Raw genomic sequence first — 19,033 nt, 5'->3', positions numbered from 1 at the left:
TATGCAGAGGTGGGTGACAATGTCTCGGTGGCACTGGAGAGGAAGAATACACGAAAGAGGAAACAGGTCATGGTGGTCAGGAATAGTCCGGGGAGCTTGGGGAAAGACTCCCAAAACTGTGTATGTTCTACTTAAAGGCAATCAAATTTTAGAGGATGTAAAAAAGATCAACACAGGGTGCAGCATAGCTACAGAAGGTAAATTTGGGAACAAAAAAAAAAAGAACCTGAAGGAAGAGAAGAGAATGAGGTGGAGCAGGAAAGGAGTAAAAGGCGTAAAAGCTGGAAATAGACTCACCGACCTCATCTCCTGTAGCATTTCTGGCCCTTGAAGGTGGGAAGGGAGTAACTGCTACTGCCTCAACTATCGTGCAGGTCAGTCAGACTTCTGCACTCGCTAGGCAGGGACCTTCTGGGCAGCTCTAGTTAGGAGAGCAAAGGTGACCGCTGTGAGCAGCTCAGCCCCTCCTCTGGGCAGTTCTTGCCGGAGTTTGGGGCAGGAGGCACAGATCCTGGCCAGTCATCTTCACAATAGAACTATTTGCTTGAATTCAAGCAAACTAAGGGCTATTCTTAGAAATCCTGTAGGGCCAATAGAGGACTATTTTAACTCAGATGCAGATGTGCCTGGGAAATCAGCTTTGTAAATCCTTGCCTTAGTGCATCCTCATCTAGAAATGAGTAAAAAGGCTCAACGAGACAGTGCACTATGACATGGTATGTCACCACAACCTGGGATGCTTCGGGGACGGTGTGTTAAGTCACTTCACCAGGAGGTGGCAGCGGCCACCATCAGCTTGAAAGTGCTGGAAGAGGCATTCCAAAGCAAGGGGAACAGCTGGTCTCTGGGACTTCACCCCTGACTGATATGGTAGCCCTTCATCCTGACATGGCCACATGGGTCCTCACAGGCCATGGACTACAAAGTAACACACCAGTTACTTGGTTTTGCTTGAAGCCATCATTTGAAAGTATCTTCCATTTTCTTGAATGGAACTTCAAAATCTATATTCTCCACTCTGATTTTGTATCCAAATCTTCAAAATTGCACCGGTGAGTATCTCCTTCCTTTTTTCTGGAGGGTGGGAAGGGTGCTATACCTCCATTCTAGTGGTTCTCAGTCCTGCCCGTGTGTCAAATCACTCGGGAGCTTTTCCTAACTTCATACTCCCATCCGGGGAGACACTGGCTCAGCCGAGTGAAACATGACTGACTCCGAAGCAGGCCAAGCTAGATGCCTGGAGACAGGCATCAGAGAGCCCGTGGCAAGAGGGCCAACCAAAAACACAGAGCGTAGGGGGAGAGGAAGAGGAATCAGCAGAGCAGTAGAACAGAGTTAGTACAAGTCCATGTTTTGGGGGCCCCAGAAACCTGGGTTTGAATTCTGGCCCTGCAACTTACTGTGTGATGTTGCACAAATTGCTTAACCTTTCTGAGCTCACACCCTTTATTGATAAAATGAAGACAGACATCATGAGGTTGCTGGAAGAAAGAAATTAACTTAACAATTGTGATGCACTCAGCACAGAGCCTTGTATTTGGTAAGGGCGCAATAAAGGGCAGTGAGGCACAGTCATGGCAGTGGCTACACTATTATTATTATTAAATAGGATTATGACTGTGAGCTGCTGAGGTGATGGCCCCCACGCTACTATTTCCTAATACAGAAGGCAGGGGGCGGGGAAGAGGCAGTGGCAGCGTTTCTGAAGCTGTTTCTCCACAGTTGTTCCTCTGGCTCCTGCTTCAGGAGGAAACCATAGGCGACGTGTGAAGATGCCTCCCGGCAGCCCCTCCACGGTCTGGGTGCAGCAGTGGGTGGGGCTGGTGCCGCTCTCCATCATCTCCCCACACCCCACCCCAACAATCCTTTTGACTTAGTGGCATCTCAGATGCGAGGAAAGGGCATTTGCTTTTAAGAGAGACAATGGAGGATAATTCCCAGACAAGCGGCTTTGGGTCAGAGAGGAAGCAATGATGGGGAGGGGAAGGTGGGTGAAGTGAGGCTTTAAAAATAAAAGAATGTAAAACTCATTTGCTTAGCTTTACTTGAAAGTTATTCCCAAAGTATTTCTAGTAAATTATCTTTATTTTCAATACGTTTTCTAATGATCAAGAAATAAGGCTCCTGAATTCATTCTATTCTTCCCGAATTTCCTAGCTCCAACCTCTCCCAGCTGCCTCATGGAACAAAGAGTAATTTAAACATAACATCATTCCTGTCCCATCTTTGAGAGTGCTCTCAAAGATTATAAAGTGACCAGAAGTGACTGCTCCTTGTTGGAATTTATACGTGTGTTTTTTTTAAAAGTACATTTTAAACTTCGTTGATTAAGACATGCTCATTCTATTTATCTTCTGGCCAGAAATGTCTGGCCAGAAATTTACTTTTTCACTGTGGTGGTGGGGGTGGGGGGGAAGAAAATTGCTAAGCCAGCACAAACAAACTTTCACTATTTAGGAGAATCAGCTTGAGACACTCAGAAATGTCTTTTTTTATACTGTATAAACAACCAGAATTTAGAAAGAGGCAGCAGCCCTTAGGCTAGGTTTTGATAGGTTTATTGCACGTAATTCTAGTTTCAAATTCTGAATGCAAACAAAACAAAACAAAAAAACCCAGCAGCAACAACACTCTCCTCCCCAGGGTACAGACTCTGGAAGGAGGGCTCACATTTCTCAGTAAAGCTGTCTATTTTTTCATGCTCATTACAAACGATGGTCGAGCCTCAGTTAGGTGCTAACCTGTCTTTTACACCTGTCTTCGAAAGGCATAACTCTTTCCCACATGAAAAAGGGTGTGCAGAGCCCAGGACCCCCTATCGGAGCACAGGGCTGGAGCCACACCGAGGACAGGGATGAGTGAGGAGGACCCGCTGGGGCTCAGACTTCAAAACCACAAGCCAGAGAACCTCTTATTCGTTAACAAAATGAAAATGAAAATGAAAATAACAAGTCTTTAAAGTGATCCAGCTCAAATGTTTCACTCATTTGTAAAAAGCCTTCATCTAATCGAATACAGCTTTGATCTATGTCTGGGTCTGTCATCTAGGCAGAAGCGTGGACAACAGATGAAATCCACCCTATTTTTTTTCTTTTTAAAATTTTTTTTTCAGTTACAGTTGACATTCAATATTATTTTATATTAGTTTCAGGTGTACAGCATAGTGGTTAGACATTTATATAATTTATGCAGTGATCCCCCCAATTAGTCCAGTCCCACCTGGTACTATATACTATACCATATTATTGACTATATTCCCTGTGCTGTACTTTATACATCTCCATGACTCTTTTATAACTACCAATTTGTATATCTTAATCCCTTCACTTTTCTCACCCAGCTCCCTAACCCCTGCTTCTCAAATCTACCTATTTTTAAAAGCTCTCCAGGGAAGAAGACTTCTTAGAAACTTACTTTGAAGGTTAATCATACTGGGTATTATGTATTTTTTATGTGCAAAGTAATTTTTCCTTTATATCCTTTAAGACTATTTCTTCTTTTTCGGTCTTTGGAAATAAAAAACAGCAAGGTCTGCTTCCTAAATTATAGGTGAAAAGTTATCAGGTCATCCCTCAGGGTTTATGCCGTCAGAAAAGTGAGCCCAGTTCCCCCTTGTGCCTGACTTGACATGTACCAGAAAGCAGACGTCCTCAACAGCCCGTGCTGCTACGTGTGGCAGCTGGCGAGGTGGCAGCTCTGGGTGTGAAGCTGAGAAGCCCTGTCTTGAGACCAACAGCCAGGCTGACGGTGACCTATGCTGGTGCTGCCTATGACAGGCCGCGGGGTTCTTCCCGTCCGATGGGAGTCACTGTCTCCCCAGGAGTTCCCAGGCAACCTTCCTCTGCCCACATCTAGGGGATAATATGTCTTAGGCGCACTATGCACTTGGATCTTCCACAGAAGGGAACCCTATTTTATTGAATGAGTTGGGTTCCAAGTCCAAATGAAGCACAAATTAAAAACTGCATTTAGTCAAAATTACCCTAAAATAACTCCCTGTCCAATGCAGTTGTTTCTTCAGCAATGCTTTTGGCTAGAATCAACACCTCAAGATAAAAATCCTAATTTGGTTATCTCCCACCAAATAGATTCTGATTGGCAGTGAGGAGGACATTGATTAAAATTAAATCATCAGCTTTTAATTTTTAAGTCTGTTTTTGTTTACTAGACTTGTCTTTTCCCTCAAAATAGGCCCCAGGTATGAAATGATTGAAAACCAAAGACTAGCCCATAACAGGGAGACCAAAAATGGAATACAGTATTTTAACCAAATCTGTACCTAACACCCCCCAATGTGTCATCTCATACACGTTAAGTGATCAATAAAAGTTTGGTGAATGATTGAACAAATGACTTCATGAATGATGAGAAAGGCTGTGAGGGGTAATTTGCTGACCTAATGAGAGCAGAGGAAAACAGGGGGTAAAGCACTGGGCGTCATCCCTAGACGAGCACTCCGATCCCATGGGCCAAAGCCTTCACTGATCAACATTCTTCAGGTATGTCCTGAGGACCTACTGCGTGTCATCAAGGTTTTCTATGGCCTTCTGGACACATGCTCTTGAAACTGCCACCACACTGGACATAGTACGATAAAGTGGCCTTGTTTAATTCCCTGCCAGATGTGGACTTCGCAGAATAGAAGACATATCTTAATCATGGCTCTAGCCTCAGTTCCAAGGAGAGCGCATGGCACATGGAAGAGCTCAGTACTGCCTAAATGGAAGAAGTTCAGAACACTCAGCATCTCACCCTATAAGAGCAGTTAATGAAATTTCCTCCTGCACATCCCATCCATTGTCCTCTTTCTGGGTCATGCATCCCAACATCAGATAATCCCTGGGACTAGGATAATTCTCAGGAAGCTGCCCTTCACTTGCCTTTTAGAACGTTCTTTGATACCTGGATATTTTGCCTTAGAAAGGAACATATCTTAGATACAAATGTGGCTCTCCTCTCTAGCAGGTCCAAATTTCCAACCAGCTCTTTCATGAAATATTTTCTGGCTTGGCCACGGCCCTTGTTTTCAAGAAATATTTCCCACCATGACTGAATATCACACTGGATACCACTTTGGGAATTCCCTAACAGGGAGATACACCCTGAGGGCCCATGACAAGAGGGGCCTAGGGATGAGTTAGTTGCACTTACTGAAACCGAGGAATTTTTCTGTTGTTGACAGCTGGCACATCTACCTCCTGCCTACCAGCCATAATGACTCAGCATGATCACCCCAAACACAAAGCCCTGGGTAGTTGAGAATGGGCAGCTTTTTCCAGAGCCCCACATGATCAAAGCATCAAAACTAAGCTATACTGACTACCCTATGAATCAAGTAGACTCCAAGGGGATAGGATTAAAACACCATCTGGACAGACTCAGGTTATACAGTCAGCGAGGAGTGAGACAACACCACACGACACAAGGTTAGAGGGAAGCAAATGATTGGGAGATAGCTCTTAACGACCAGGAAAACCCCAAGGTGTAAAAGAAAGTAACAGCACCGGTACAAAGAGAGGCACATGATTTTCCTTTAATTACCTTCAGATTTAGGACTAGGAGTAGATGCAGGAAACTGGTAGGTAGGAGTGTAAGGGTTGTCCTCTGCGGCAGAGAAAAGCAGTGGGTTTTGAAACTATCCACCATGAAGTGGAGGAATTGACAAATCCCCAAATGACTCTTCTGAATGACTGATTACCTATTTTAGTGTTATTAAAACACACGGCATAGCACTTAAAAATAGGTTAATGAATTAGAAAGGCATTAGTTATTTTAATATAGCACATCACACAAATGAGTGGAATAAATTTTTTACCAACCGAAAACGACTACAAAAACAATCTAAAGCCAAATCTTGTTCCTATAATGGAACTATAAGAATTAATTTAAGGCTAGGACAACAGATAGACTGTCTAAGTTTATGATACCTTCAGAGTTTTGCTGGATTTCAGGAAGTTCAGGGAATTTGTACGTAGGGAAATAAGGGTTTTCCTCAGGAGTGTCTAGGCAGAGGAGCAGGTTTGGGAGAGAGAATAGAGGAAGACACAAATGGAAAGAATGAACGAATAAGAATTCACACACACTTCAGGTTCCTTGAATTCGGGAACATACTAAGCTTCACTAGCGATATGAAAGAAATTCAAACTGCTTTTAAAAATCCAGTCCTTTTGCCGGAAGTACTGAGACACATCAAAACAGACATTATCATTTCTCTCCTTGGACATAGAATTACACATATATAGGCTCCAGTAAGCAAGAGGCATTTAGCACAAAGCTTCAAATTTTTACCTTTTGTAGGCAGAAAATATTAAGTGTGTTAATAAACAGTATATAATGAAAACACTATTATAAAATGTTTCTTTAAATAGATCAAACCTTGTGCTGTGGACATTAGAATCAAGGCAAACAAGTGGATTCTTAATTTTTCAAATACCTCCGCTTACCATTAAGGCAGGTAGTTTTATTTAGGACCATAATTTAGGCTGAGCTAATAGTTATAACATATGAGAGAACCAATACTGCCTGTGGGGCAGAATTACTTATTTTTCCCATATGAACAAATGTTGCGGCATTTGGGCTGCCAGAGCTAGGTTTAAAGGTGAGAGACACAGATTGCTGGAGGAAATGGACACTGGCTTTAGGAAGTAACCAACGGAGCCACCATGTTTCCCCGAAAATAAGACCTAGCCGGACCATCAGCTCTAATGCCTCTTTTGGAGCAAAAATGAATATAACACCTGGTCTTATTTTACTATAATATAAGACTGGGTCTTATCTAACATAATATAAGACCGGGTCTTATATTAATTTTTGCTCCAAAAGACGCATTAGAACTGATGGTCCGGCTAGGTCTCATTTTCAGGGAAACAGGGTAACACTATCCAATCAGAGACCTAGCCTTTAGCATCACTGCTGTGACTGAGCTCATCCATCCAACTATAGTGGACTTACTCTTGGCTCAGCAACACTAAACACGAGCATCTCAATATTTAGATACAGTTTGAAAAGGGGCACAGCTAGGTTCATTCTGAACATTGTAGGAGCTAATTAACAGTGACGTTAGCTGGCATCCACAGCTAATCAGAGAGAGACGTTATTTGTGGTTTAGGCCAACACTGACCAGAATGCTTTTCCTTTGCCTTCATGTGTCATCTGTGCCAGGCAGCCAGACTGGATTTAGCCACAGGGAAGGACAGGGTGCTCTGCCAGCGGGAGGAGTGGTACCCTTCCCACGGCACAGCTGCATCCCTGCCTATCAGCCGACTGCACGCACAGGCGGATGGGAGCTGTTGGGGTCGTGACCCATCCAAGCTCTAGCCTGAGGTTCTCCCACTGTGCTGGGTCACCTGCTGCCACCCAGTGGGCTCCTGACTTGGAAGTGCTTCTCTTCCATCTTGAGCGGGGTTTGGTGTGTCAGCTCTTGACTGACTCTTGGGGCCACCTGCCAAGGGCTGGCTCCCAGCTGGGGAAGATTATTGTCACATTAACACTGCCTTACAGGTGCACCAGGCACACTACTTCACAAGGCAGAATTTACTCTCATTTGGATCCTGCAAAATCCCTTAGAGGAAGGGAAGCAACACAAGCAAGCAAGCAAGAGAGGTACATGGTTGGCTCAAAATCACAAGTGCTGGGGGAATGAATCCACGTGAGAAGAGGTTTTAACTGCCAGTTCAGTGCTTTCTCAACTCGCTCTACCTACAAGGCAGTCATGGGCTGACACGGGGAGGTGCATCTAACGCTGGAAGCAGGTAGGAGTCGGAGCCGTTTGCATCCCAAGCAGGCAGATGCCAGAGCACAGGCAGGGGGGCTGGGTTCAGCCTGCTGCATCCCACAGCATCTGGGAGGGAGGGCTTGCAAGCTGGCCTCAAACCCCGCATGTGAGGCAGGCGCACAAGGGCCCCTTCCCTCCTCTGCTCTGAAGGCGTCTGGCTGGGCTCAGGCAGGCTGGGCTGGTGCTTGATGAGGTCAAGCTGCCAGTCTCCTGGCATCTCAGCGGAGTTTAGGCCCTCACCACAACAGTGAACACAGGAGCACAGCACAGCTTCTACACACGAAAACCAGTACCTCTGTTCAGCTTGTGGATCTGTTTAAACATGGTCTTGTACCAGTCTTTTGATCTCTCGGTGTTCTGGAGGAAAACAAAGGCAAAGAGTAAAATGAAATGGACATCTTGGTACGTTTCAGAACTTCCACGATTACAAAATCAAGATGGAAAGTGACAACATCTCAAGTCCTAGCTCATCCTTGTGACTCCACATTTAAATCTTCTTTAAAAATGCAAGACTTTTGAGAAAGAGCAGACAAACCAAGAGATTCAGACATAAATCTGCTCTGAGTAATATCTGGCCCAAGGATGCAGATTCTGAAAACAGTGGACAAGGATCCACTTGAAATGTGTCCCTTTTTATATAATTTCTTAAAATTTCAGTTTTAGAATCTCTCTCCATATATATAGACTACTAAAACTGAAGGAAAGCCTCCTAGAAACATAAGGAACAAAGAACATTTGCATACCAGGTTGTGCCCCCACCCATTTCAGGTTATTTTGTAGAAGTGTATCTAAGTCATCTTAGGTAGGGACAGATTTAGAACATACATTAAAATGTAACCCATTGTAGCAGCCAATAACTGTTACCCTAACCACACAGCTGGGCTTTTTAGAACAAAAACAAAACAAAAAACCCCCAAAAAACATAAAAATAAAACAAAGAATGGGGCAGACAGGTGGTTGGACCAGACATTTTCACTCCCACTTTATAGATGAGGAAATGAGTCAAAGCACCCAAGGTCACAGAACTGGTAAGAAGGTGAGTGGGAGGGCTGACTACCACGATGGTTGTGGGTGATGGTTTGGGACTCAGACGGACTACTCTGTCACTCACAAGTTATGTCATCCTGGACAAGTAATGTAATCCTTCTGAGTCCCTGTTTCCTCATCTACAAAACAGGAATAGTAGTATCCATCTTGTAGACTGAAAGATGTTTAAATGAGATAATACACTCAGCAAATGGTGATTACTGTGATTACTATTAGTAATAATTTTCACCATCATCATCATTATTATATACTTATTATTACTTAGGACCAGACAACATCTCTTTTGAGGCTTAGCCCACTGATATTTCTATCGGCCTCCTCCAAAGGGACACAAAAATCTGTCCATTTGCTCAATGGAAGGCAAGGAGAAATGTATCTCAGCGAGTTCCGGTAGGCACACGGAGAGGAATGGAAATTCCTAATGTCACCCGAATCCAGTTGCAGAAGTTGAGCTTCCCTGGAATCCCTCAGGGCCTGCAGGAGGCTGACATGCCTGTATAGCGGGGGAGAGCTGGGCAGGGCTGCCCCCAGACCCACTCTGTTCCGGAGACCTCAGCAGGCTGCATCCATTCTGCAGTTCCTTTAGAGTTTCCTACTTCTTCTGGATGATGCGGCAGCTCCCATCTGGGGGAACGTCCTCCTGAACTTCTGGCCAGGGACCCTACGCCTCGCACTGTCCCCAGCGTTCTCTAACCCTGGACGAACAATTTCTGAGTTCTCCATGGAACAATAAGTAATAAAGGAAACACTGCCCACAACATTCTCCCCTTGAACACGCACACGCCCAAAGCCTCTCCGAAGTTGTGCTGCAGGGAAACCTCGCTGCCTTCGTTCCTCCCAGCTCTTCTCCACGTTCATTCAATTGCGAAATCCTTGTTCTCAGGAGACTTAGTAATACCTAACACATGCTTTGGGGAAAGCTGCTGCACATGGAGCCCAGGACCAAGGTGGGCTCAGGAGGCTGCAGCACAGCTCTTTGAGGCTCTAAGACCCTCCGCGGGCTTGGAGAGGGGACAGTAGTGAAGACCCTCCTCACGAGGTCTTTGCAACCCACGGGTGGGGTCCACACGCACTCAGGCATGTACACTTGTCACTGGCTTAAGAGGAAGCCTAGGAAGGACTCCGTGGTCGATATTCGTACCCGGAGCGGGATGCCCACTTCATCCATGGACACATCGCTTAGGTCCTGAGCGCTCTTCACCACCCGCCTGCTGTCATCTTTTGCCTTCTTTTCAGTAGCCCTGCCCGGAGAAGTGGGCTTTTCCTGGGCTGGTGCCGAGTCTTGCTCTCCCACTCTTCTTTCTGAGACCGAATCTGGAAATGAAAAAAAAATCATTAGTCGAAGCTCTTCTGGTGGCTCCAAAGGGGAAAAAAAAACACACACACAAAAAAAACATAAAACAAAACTCAAACAATCCATCTGGGGGAAAGTGTGTTGGCTAATTCTCAATGGAAACAAGTTTCACTTAGAGCAAGGGTCAGCAAACAAGGCCTAGCCACCTGTTTTTGTAAATAAGCTTTATTGGAATAGTCACGCCCATTCATTTATGTATTATTTATAGCTGCTTTCGAGCTACAATGGCAAAGCTAAGTAGCTGTGACAGAACCCATATGGCTTGCAAATCCTAATATATTTACCATCTGGGCCCTTTAAAAAATTTTGCAGAGAACATGGTAAGTGCCCTGCAGAGGTATATACTTAGTGTTCCAGACATCTGTGTGTTTCTGACTGTTCCAGAAAGTCAAGGAGCAGGTAAACCCATAAAGAGGTGGCCAAACATTACTTGAAAGTTCTTGTTTCATCTTGGGGAAGTCACTTAACTTTCCGGTGCGCCTGTTTTCTCATCCACCAACAGGGGTAAACACTCCCATTAGCAAGTTCACAGAGAGGCTACGAGACGACCTAATAAGAGAACCTACGCCAAAAGTGCCCAGAAAGCTGTACATTGCTAAGTGAATATTAGAATTTTTAAAATTTGATTCAGGATTGAAAGTTCTAGAGAGCTAACAACATCTCACGTACGGATTATAAAATTACTGAGTTTAACCTGTTATTCTAAGCGGCGTCATTTATTTATGGGAAGGCATTTGCTAAGCACCTTCTAGGTGCTATGCACTCACATGCATGGGAAAGGGAACTGGGCTGGGACAGGCAGGGAGGGACGGCCGCTTCCATTTAGACATGGTAACATGGTAACATGAGGAGCTGGGAGACATTCAGGTAAAAGTGCCCTAGAGACCCCTAGAAGAAATGTGGGAGCCCACGTAAGAGGCCCCAGCAGCCCTGCAATTGCAGAGCCATCGGCACAGTAGTGATGGCTGAGGTCAAGGAGATGGAAGAATTCAGTGGAGGAGGTGAGAGCAAAGTCAAGGGCTGGAGTCACGTACTGAGGAATGTCACAGGCACAGACTGAAAAGCAAACAAGGGTCCCCAAAAGGATGAAGGAGTCATCAGAGGAATAGGAGATGAATCAGAAAGGTGTGCTGAGGTGTCACTGAAACCAGAGAAGACAGAATTCCAAGAAGTAGGTGGTTAAATGTGTCAAAACCCAAAAAACAACCAAAGCCAGAAATTGAAACACAGGAGGAAGCAACAGATGAGGCAAAAGAATGGCGCTGAGGGCGCAATTTCAGGAGGGCAGTGGGGGTAGATGCCCGAGTGCAGAGAAAGGGGTGAATGTGTGAGCGGAAGTGAGGTAGTGGGAGGGAGGTGGGCACAGGAGAAAGGAGTGTGTCAGATGACAACCAGAGAGGTCACAAGATTAGGGGCAAAAAGTCTAAGCCCGGGGAGTCTAAAGTCCTACCAGTGAAGCCAATTAGGTGAGACCGAAGGGGACGGCCATGTGCCCTGGCAACTAATAAATGCTCAATAAGCATCGACTGAGGGGGAGGTTCTCGTCTTTGAGGAAGGAAAAGGTGCAGAGTGCTGACTGGAGGACTCAACTATGGCAAAGAGAAGAGACCCAAGGGTACATACGAAGTTGTGCCGAGGTTACAGACGTCTGTATGTGGAGGAGAGTTTGGGGGAGTGGGGAAACACAACGTCAGCTCGCTCAGGTTTTGTGACTTCCACAGTCTGCTCAGTGGAGTGACGCTGCCCAGATTTCAAACTAGCTTCTGAAATGAGGACTCATTCTGTGACCGCAGAAAAATTTCTTTCTTTTTTTTCTTTTTAAGGAGGGCACAGCTCACAGTGGCCCATGCGGGGATCGAACCAGCAACCTTGGTGTTATCAGCACCACGGTCTAACCAACTGAGCTCACGGGCCACCCCCACAGAATGATTTCTAAACATGCTGTGGGAGATGCAGCTCAGTGAGTCCTTCAGAAAACCTGGTCCCGGGCATTCTCACCACCAACCTTTAAAGGATGTTAAGGAATGAGTTCTCGGGCTCCCAGGAAATTCCTACAGGAGGCCAAGAATTTGGCAGGAAGCCTGGGAAGTGCAGGGGCATTTCAAATGACCAGAGTCCACTTTTAATACAGTTCTCCTGAGGACTGTCCCTGCAACTGGAAAGGCCTTCCTAAGTGTGGTCAAGATCTCGGGCTTTGTCTCACTTGGTGCTTGGAATCGCTCCCACTCCTCATTCTGCAGTGTAATCTTTTCAGACGAGGAAGATCACAGCTTTGTCATTCTCAGGGTTTTCAGATCCAGAGAAACGTTCTTTTTTTTATTGTTAGGGCAGGTGCCCGAACAACAATCAAAACTGCAAGACTCAGGCTGACAGTCCGTGGATTTGTTCCAAAGCTGCCAGAGTCCTTTTGATCTACAAAATTTAGCTCTGAATGATTTTACTTTAGAAGCTTGTGATCATATGATTCATGATTGAGTGGATTTCAATATACAGAGGGCTGAATTGCAGCCTCTGAAGAAAACATGTTTCTTTATAGAGTGAAACCCAGTGACACTTCACTGTGCCACACAGATAACAGGGCCACCCCTTTGACATTCGTGTTAAGTGAGGGCTTGCTATTCTTTTTCACTAGGCAAATACCGATCCCTCACACAGCATCCTGGAGCATTTCTTTTTTTCTCCCCCCCCCCCCCGCCTTCTTCCGCCTCCCCTCATCCCCATCTCATTCAAGCCGTTGTTTCTCAGCCTAGTTGTGTAGGACACAGCCCCCTGGCCCATGCTGGTATTGTGAGCCTTGCGCTCCTCACGGCTGTGGCCGTTGGTCGCCAGTTGTCGGTCGGCCGCTCACATGGAGCATTTCTTCCTACTTCTATACTGTGTCCTGAAAGGGAGGTCCTGGAAAGGGCCACTAAAGAAATGGTGGCGCTGACAGCCTCAGACAGGGCCTCTGTGTCTGCGGGATGGGAAAGCCTCCTTTTTCTTCACACCAAAGTTCTGTGAATGAGGATCACAGCCGTGCTGACATCTCTCATGGCCTCTACACCCCATGTCAGCCCCCCTGTCCGAGCCCTTATCCTGTTTTCCTGTCTGTCCACCCAATGGGGGACAACGAGCTGCAGGAGGCCAAACACCCTACAGGTCACATTCCCAGACGAATCTCATTAAGCATAACGCTCCATAGACGCTCAATAAAAATCTGTTAGAAGGAGGGAGGCTGGTGGCCCTTTCAAGTCCCATCACCACAGGTGTGATGGGCAGAGCCTCCCTTACTCCAGGGTACAGGCTAGAGCACCAGCACAGCCAGCCTTCTCTCCTTCAGGAGCTTCTGAACAAAATGCTGCTTCTTTTTAAACAAAAACTAACATTTAGTGAGCACTTCTTTATGTCCCATTCTAACCAACACCATGAGTGGATCTGTCCCCAATCTTGAGGCAGACAGAAGCATTAGGCTTCTTTTAGAGCCGAGGAAGTGGCCCGAGCCTGGCGGCATGGTGGGAAGCCCTGACGTTTACATAGCACTTTCCAGTGTGCCAAGCACAACCCCTTCCTGTTGGCATATGATCGTTACAACACTGCATTGAGGCAGGGGCAAGGATTATCATCCCCCGTTCCCACATGACAAAACTGGCAGAGAGGGGAAGTCACTGATCCAGGGACAAACCGCTGTAAGAGGGAAGACCCAGGACCAAACTCTGGATCTAACTTGTGTTTGGTTCCTTCGTCATCTATTCCACTGCTCCTTTCGAACTCCCAAGGGCAGGAAGGAGCCCACAGGAGCTACCTTTTTATGCTGAGCTACCCTGTTCTCAGCAACCTGACTGGGCCATAGAGTGAAGTGGGCTGCAGAGTGGCACCTCAAGGAGGAGGCAGGGAAGGGCACCTTGTACTCTACCACAACCTGTCCTGGTCCCACAGCCAAGTCCTGATAATGCTGAGAGGGTGTGAGAACCCGTATCCTTCCCACCAGGCTCTCCACGAATTACAAGGACACCAGTGGGATGAAGTAACACGGAAATGATGGAACAGCTGCTCAGAAAATGATGGCTTTTGTTACCCACCAGATCAAGGGTTCATAACCCTGAAGTTCACGAGTACCTGCAAATCCACCAGGTACATGTGTTTCCACAGGTATGGCTTTTTCTAGAGAATAAATCCACCGCCTTCCTTAGATTCCTCAGATGGGTTCATGACCAACACAAGGTTACAAAGCACAACACCACAAGCTGCTCAAGGGCAGCACTGTTCCCTGAGGTGACCCCAAAGCCTGGCTCCGTGCCTGACACAAAGTAGGCACTCAAGATGACGAGTGAAACAATGGAGGCACCTACTGCAAACAGTAACTCACATCCACGGAGCACGAAGTGAATGCCAGCACTCAGCACTAAGCTGTTTATAAGCAGAACCTGTGAGGCCATGTGACAGACAAGAAACTAATCTGGAGTTCAGATCATTAGTCACCTGCCTACGGTCGCACCACTAGTAAGTGTCAGAACCAGGATTCAAAGCAGAATTGGTACAGAAAGCAGTAAGGAAAAAGCTAAACATTCCCATTCCTGGGTTTCTTCACAGTTTTGGCCTACGTGTTTGCTCCCTCCCCACTCTACTCAGCTCAATCCTGCCACCTTTATCAGGAGTTAGCCTGGGTATGGGTTTTGTACTGCATTGGGAGTCTCTCCCCACCGTTGTTGGCTCTTGATGAATCTTGCTACTCCGGCGTGGTCAGTACAGGGGGCAGCATCAGCACCACCTGGCAGCTGGTCAGAAACGCAGATTCTTCCCTACACCCATTTAATCCGAATCTCTGGAGCTACAGCCTAAGCTTTGACCAGCTGTCCAGGAGATTCTGATGCCAGCTCAAGTTCAAGTGCTGCTCACACCCTCTTCCAGGCATTGCTGGTCTGGAAGATCTTATCTGGGTCCCTCATCCCAGGGTCCTTTACTGGCAGTTGGGCTTGCCACTCAAAAAGGAAAGAAGTTGCCCACATTTCCCAGCCCCTGACTTGTCCCATTCTGGAAGAGAGACAGAAGCAATAGAAAGATGACTTCTTCAGCAAGGTTTGCCATGAAGACTCCATCTAAAACATAACTCCTTGTTCTTTTTATTCAGAATATCCTGTCCCTACCCATCAAGGCACTTATCACAGCTTCACAAGACACATTTACTAGTTTGGGTCATTTGTCTGATCCGCCTTAACCAGCCTGCAAGCTGCAGGGAGGCAGGAACCATGGTTGGTTTCATCATCCTTGCAGTCCAGCCATAAACACATCAGAGGAGCCCATAAGACTTTGCTGATTAAACATCAGGTAGTGATCAAAAGCTGGCTTTAACAGGAACAGGTGTTAGTTAACGTGTAAAGAAATATTTCTCACCTACCTGAAAGGCTACTGAGTCGTTTCTGCTGTTCTGTGTTTAAAAAAAAAAAAAGCACAGTGTAAGTGAGATTCACAAAGACATGGTAAGACAGAAGTTTTGGCATACACGTTAGGATCCCAAAATCTGCATCCTCACTGTTCTCTGGGCTTAGATGCTAAAATACTGTGTAGTCCAGCTGAACACGGGGGTATAAACATGGCTCCAGTTATTCAAGTGTGGTGTCTCCTATACCTTTCCCCCTAAATCTGCACCAGGATTCAGGGGATTTTCACTGTTTTCTGGTTGTTTATATCGTGTCTCAAGATAATCTGATCACTGAAGGAGACCCTCCCAACTCCCCTGGTTTCAAGGGAGCAGGATATTATATATAACCCCAGTCTTGCTACCTTTTGAGGGAAAGTAATTATAATTGTAACCATGGCAGCTATCATCTCCCCAGAGCTTGCTAAATGCCAGACATTGTTTTAAAAGCTTTCACACAGGTTAACACTTTTCATCTTTGCAATAACCCTAGCTGGTAGGTCAGGTTGGCTGAGATACCTCAGGAAAGGGGCACAAACTACCCAAGATGACACTGAAAACCAGAGCTGGGTCTAGATTCCCTTGTCTCCTAGTCCAGGGTTGTTTCCAACTGCAATCACCAGGCCCCCACCATTCCTTAACATCGAGGTCTACTGGTTTCTCACCTTCCTGGGCACTCGTTTAGAGGGAAAGCCAACCTCTCCTTTGGAGAGTTTTTGGAGAGTTTTGTGTGTACGTGCTATGGGATAAGCACAAAAATGACCTTTACCTTCCATAGCTGCTAAATATAAAGCAGCCACATAGATAAAAATAGAACGGTTGCCAGCCCATGGATGCTATCATCATCCTCCTTGGCTGTGTCCCGACCCTGCCTCCAGAATCAGTGTGGACAAGAAGTAAACAGAGCGGCAGGGGAGCTCAGAGCCCTGTCCACCTCTGACACGTGGACAAGACTCACACAGCATGGACAACAAAAGCCCAGCAGAGCTCTAGGCTCAACTCTGCCAACAACTCACTAGTGACACTGACCAATCACGCAACCTCAATTTTCTCAGTTTCTGCCTCAGATCTCTCGTGTTAAATTAAAGGGCTCACTGCACTGGATCCATGGTTCCCAGACTCTGGTCTCCGAGTCAGAGGCAAGGCCTTCCCCAGTAGGCAAAAGCAAACATATTCAATTTAATAGACTACGTTGTTCCCATCTCTGAAGTGTAAAAGGGCCTTTCTTTCTTGGAATGACATGTGATGTAGATAACAGCAATTGTTTTTCAGGGGTGTTATTTAGCAAAGTTAGAAATTAGCAGCCCTCAGATGGTCCCCAGACTGCTTCACACAACATGAGATCCAGAAGCCTGGGAACCATCGTGCTCTGGCTCTTCAGTGTAGTGCACGGAGCAGCAGCACCGACATGCCCTGATAGTTGCGGAAAACTGCAGAATCTTAGCCCCGCTCTACACCTCCTGAACCCGAATCTGCAAGTTAGGAAGGCTGCCAAGACTCTGTGCATGTGGACGACTGAGAAGCTGTGAGCTAGAGCACCCAGGCACCTCTTTCAGTCCTGAGTGTGTTCTGACTCGAATCCTTCTTCCAGGCTGATCGTAAGCGATCTTCCCCCAGACACCCATGGACCCATGGTATGAAAGCCTAGGAGAGAGGACTCAGGGCTGTGTGGTGCGTGACCTTCAGAGCCAGGCCAGACACTCAGTGTCCCTCCATTTGTTTGCAGTAAGGAGAGCTGGCTTGGAGAGATGGGTTATTGTCACATTGTGCTTTGGGCCAATCTAGGCAAAGAAAAGGGAACCTTTTTTAGGATGACTAAAATAGAATTCCAGAAGTAGAGCAAAGTTATCAGTGCCTCAGGAGACTTTGCAATAGTTAAGAAATTGTTTTTACGAGTCCTATCTATGAGGCAAAGCAGAACTGCCAGGCTGGGTAAATTCCAAAGCAAAGCCAAAAACGCTTGACCTAAACTCCACTGTGGATCAGTAATCCACGGCTGGACCGCCAGGGTGCTTCCATCCTCCTCAACTCTTCCTGCTCCACCTCCTCAGGGAACATATGGTTTGCTCTTTATTGAAGCTACTTTTAATTCCAAGAAAACTAATGTACTTGTATCTTTTTCTGAAGGATGTGTGATTCACGCTGCAGAATTCTGATTTTTAAACCCAAGGGCATGCATGACTTGGGCAAAAGACAGAGGTAAGAACCAAAGGCATTTAGGTGAATAAGAAGAATTGATTTGTTCAGGGAGGAAACAAGGAACTACAGGCATTTCTGTGCCCAAAGACATGTCACTAGGTGCCATCAGAGGGACTTGGCAGAAGCAGCTGACATTACACTTGGCATTTCCCAAAAACCAAGTTGCCTTGGGAATAAATCCCATTTTTAGAGAAACTGCCTTTCCTTCTGGGAACTAACTTGCTTCTCTTTGACTGGATTTCTTAAAAAAAAAGATGACTCATAAAGAAGTTCATAGAGAACCAAAATTTCACTTTGTCCTGCATTACAGAAGGTTTCTGGGCAGAGGAAACTATTGCCAGTAAGGGGTATCGCCCAGCTGAAAGCAGAATGGGCTCTTACATAACTTAGTGTGGGGGTGGGGACCTTTTTTTATTTTATTTGAAGAACACAGATTCATGGTGAAAATTAATATGAGAGTCGTACATAGTGAAAAAAATAAAATTACTAAAATAAGTAAGATTTGAGTGGAAAGATTTTAAGTGAGAGAAAAGGTTTCATTCATCTGCTTTTCAAGTTAGAAAAAGGAAACAGAAAACTCCATTTAATATGGAAAACAATTAAAAATAGATTCCAGTTCCAGTCTCATCCAAGTTAATGCAGAGAGAGGTGGGGAGGGGAGGGAAACTAAGAAGTAGACAAGCAGGGAGTCAAGAAAAGGAAGATTTGGTACAGAGCTCTGAACAAAATAACTAAACCTCCACTGTTATTTGAAATTCAGATGAAGAAGCCCTTTCTTCATCTCAGAAACAGCTTGAAAACTTTACATTTCACACTGCAAAGGACTTTTGTGAAGGGAAAGTTTATTCCTCTACTGAATTCCAAAAAGGAAAACGCGGGATTTAGAATCACCTTCTGGAATTTTAAAGCAGAAGGGTCAACATATACAATTATTACCTCAGAGTACTTCTGCTTTGGGAAACATATGGTTTGTTTATGCTTAGAGCCTAAGATGCCCCTGCAGAGAAGGGAAAGAGCCAACTGGAAGCAGTAAGAGAAACAGTAGAAAACAAACATAAACCCTCAGAAGAGCTGTCTCGGGCCACATAGTATAAGGAACAAACAGCCACTCATGTCCCCAGAGGTGCACCGAATGGTAGCGAGCACAGTAACCGCTGGCAAGAATGGAGGCTGGTGAGTCACTAAGCAAATGTGCAATAGCCTGGTTTAGAGGTACAAAAACATGTTTTACATTTTCAAAAAATTTTCATCCATTATATTTTCT

General features: G+C 45.7%; 1 protein-coding gene across 50 annotated transcripts in view; it reads right to left on the bottom strand.

Moving 5' to 3' along the window:
- Positions 1–19,033, bottom strand: part of SORBS1 (sorbin and SH3 domain containing 1) — a 221,392-nt gene that overhangs the window by 69,397 nt on the left and 132,962 nt on the right. For 35 of the 50 annotated variants that reach the window (XM_074339313.2, XM_074339314.2, XM_074339315.2 and 32 more), the window contains 5 exons: positions 15,550–15,579; positions 9,963–10,135; positions 8,068–8,131; positions 5,928–6,002; positions 5,542–5,604 (listed from right to left, as the gene is read on the bottom strand). In XM_074339313.2, the coding sequence (XP_074195414.2) occupies positions 5,542–5,604; positions 5,928–6,002; positions 8,068–8,131; positions 9,963–10,135; positions 15,550–15,579 (405 nt within the window). The remainder of the gene's footprint in view (positions 1–5,541; positions 5,605–5,927; positions 6,003–8,067; positions 8,132–9,962; positions 10,136–15,549; positions 15,580–19,033) is intronic. The other 15 variants (XM_019724753.3, XM_088791920.1, XM_088791926.1 and 12 more) reach the window with 3 other exon arrangements.

The sequence above is a fragment of the Rhinolophus sinicus genome, chromosome 15 (assembly GCF_057876585.1).
Source record: "Rhinolophus sinicus isolate RSI-liver-muscle chromosome 15, RSI-T2T, whole genome shotgun sequence".
NCBI lineage: Eukaryota > Metazoa > Chordata > Mammalia > Chiroptera > Rhinolophidae > Rhinolophus > Rhinolophus sinicus.
The sequence above is the reverse complement of the archived record's forward strand: the minus strand, read 5'-3'. Positions and strand labels throughout refer to the sequence as shown.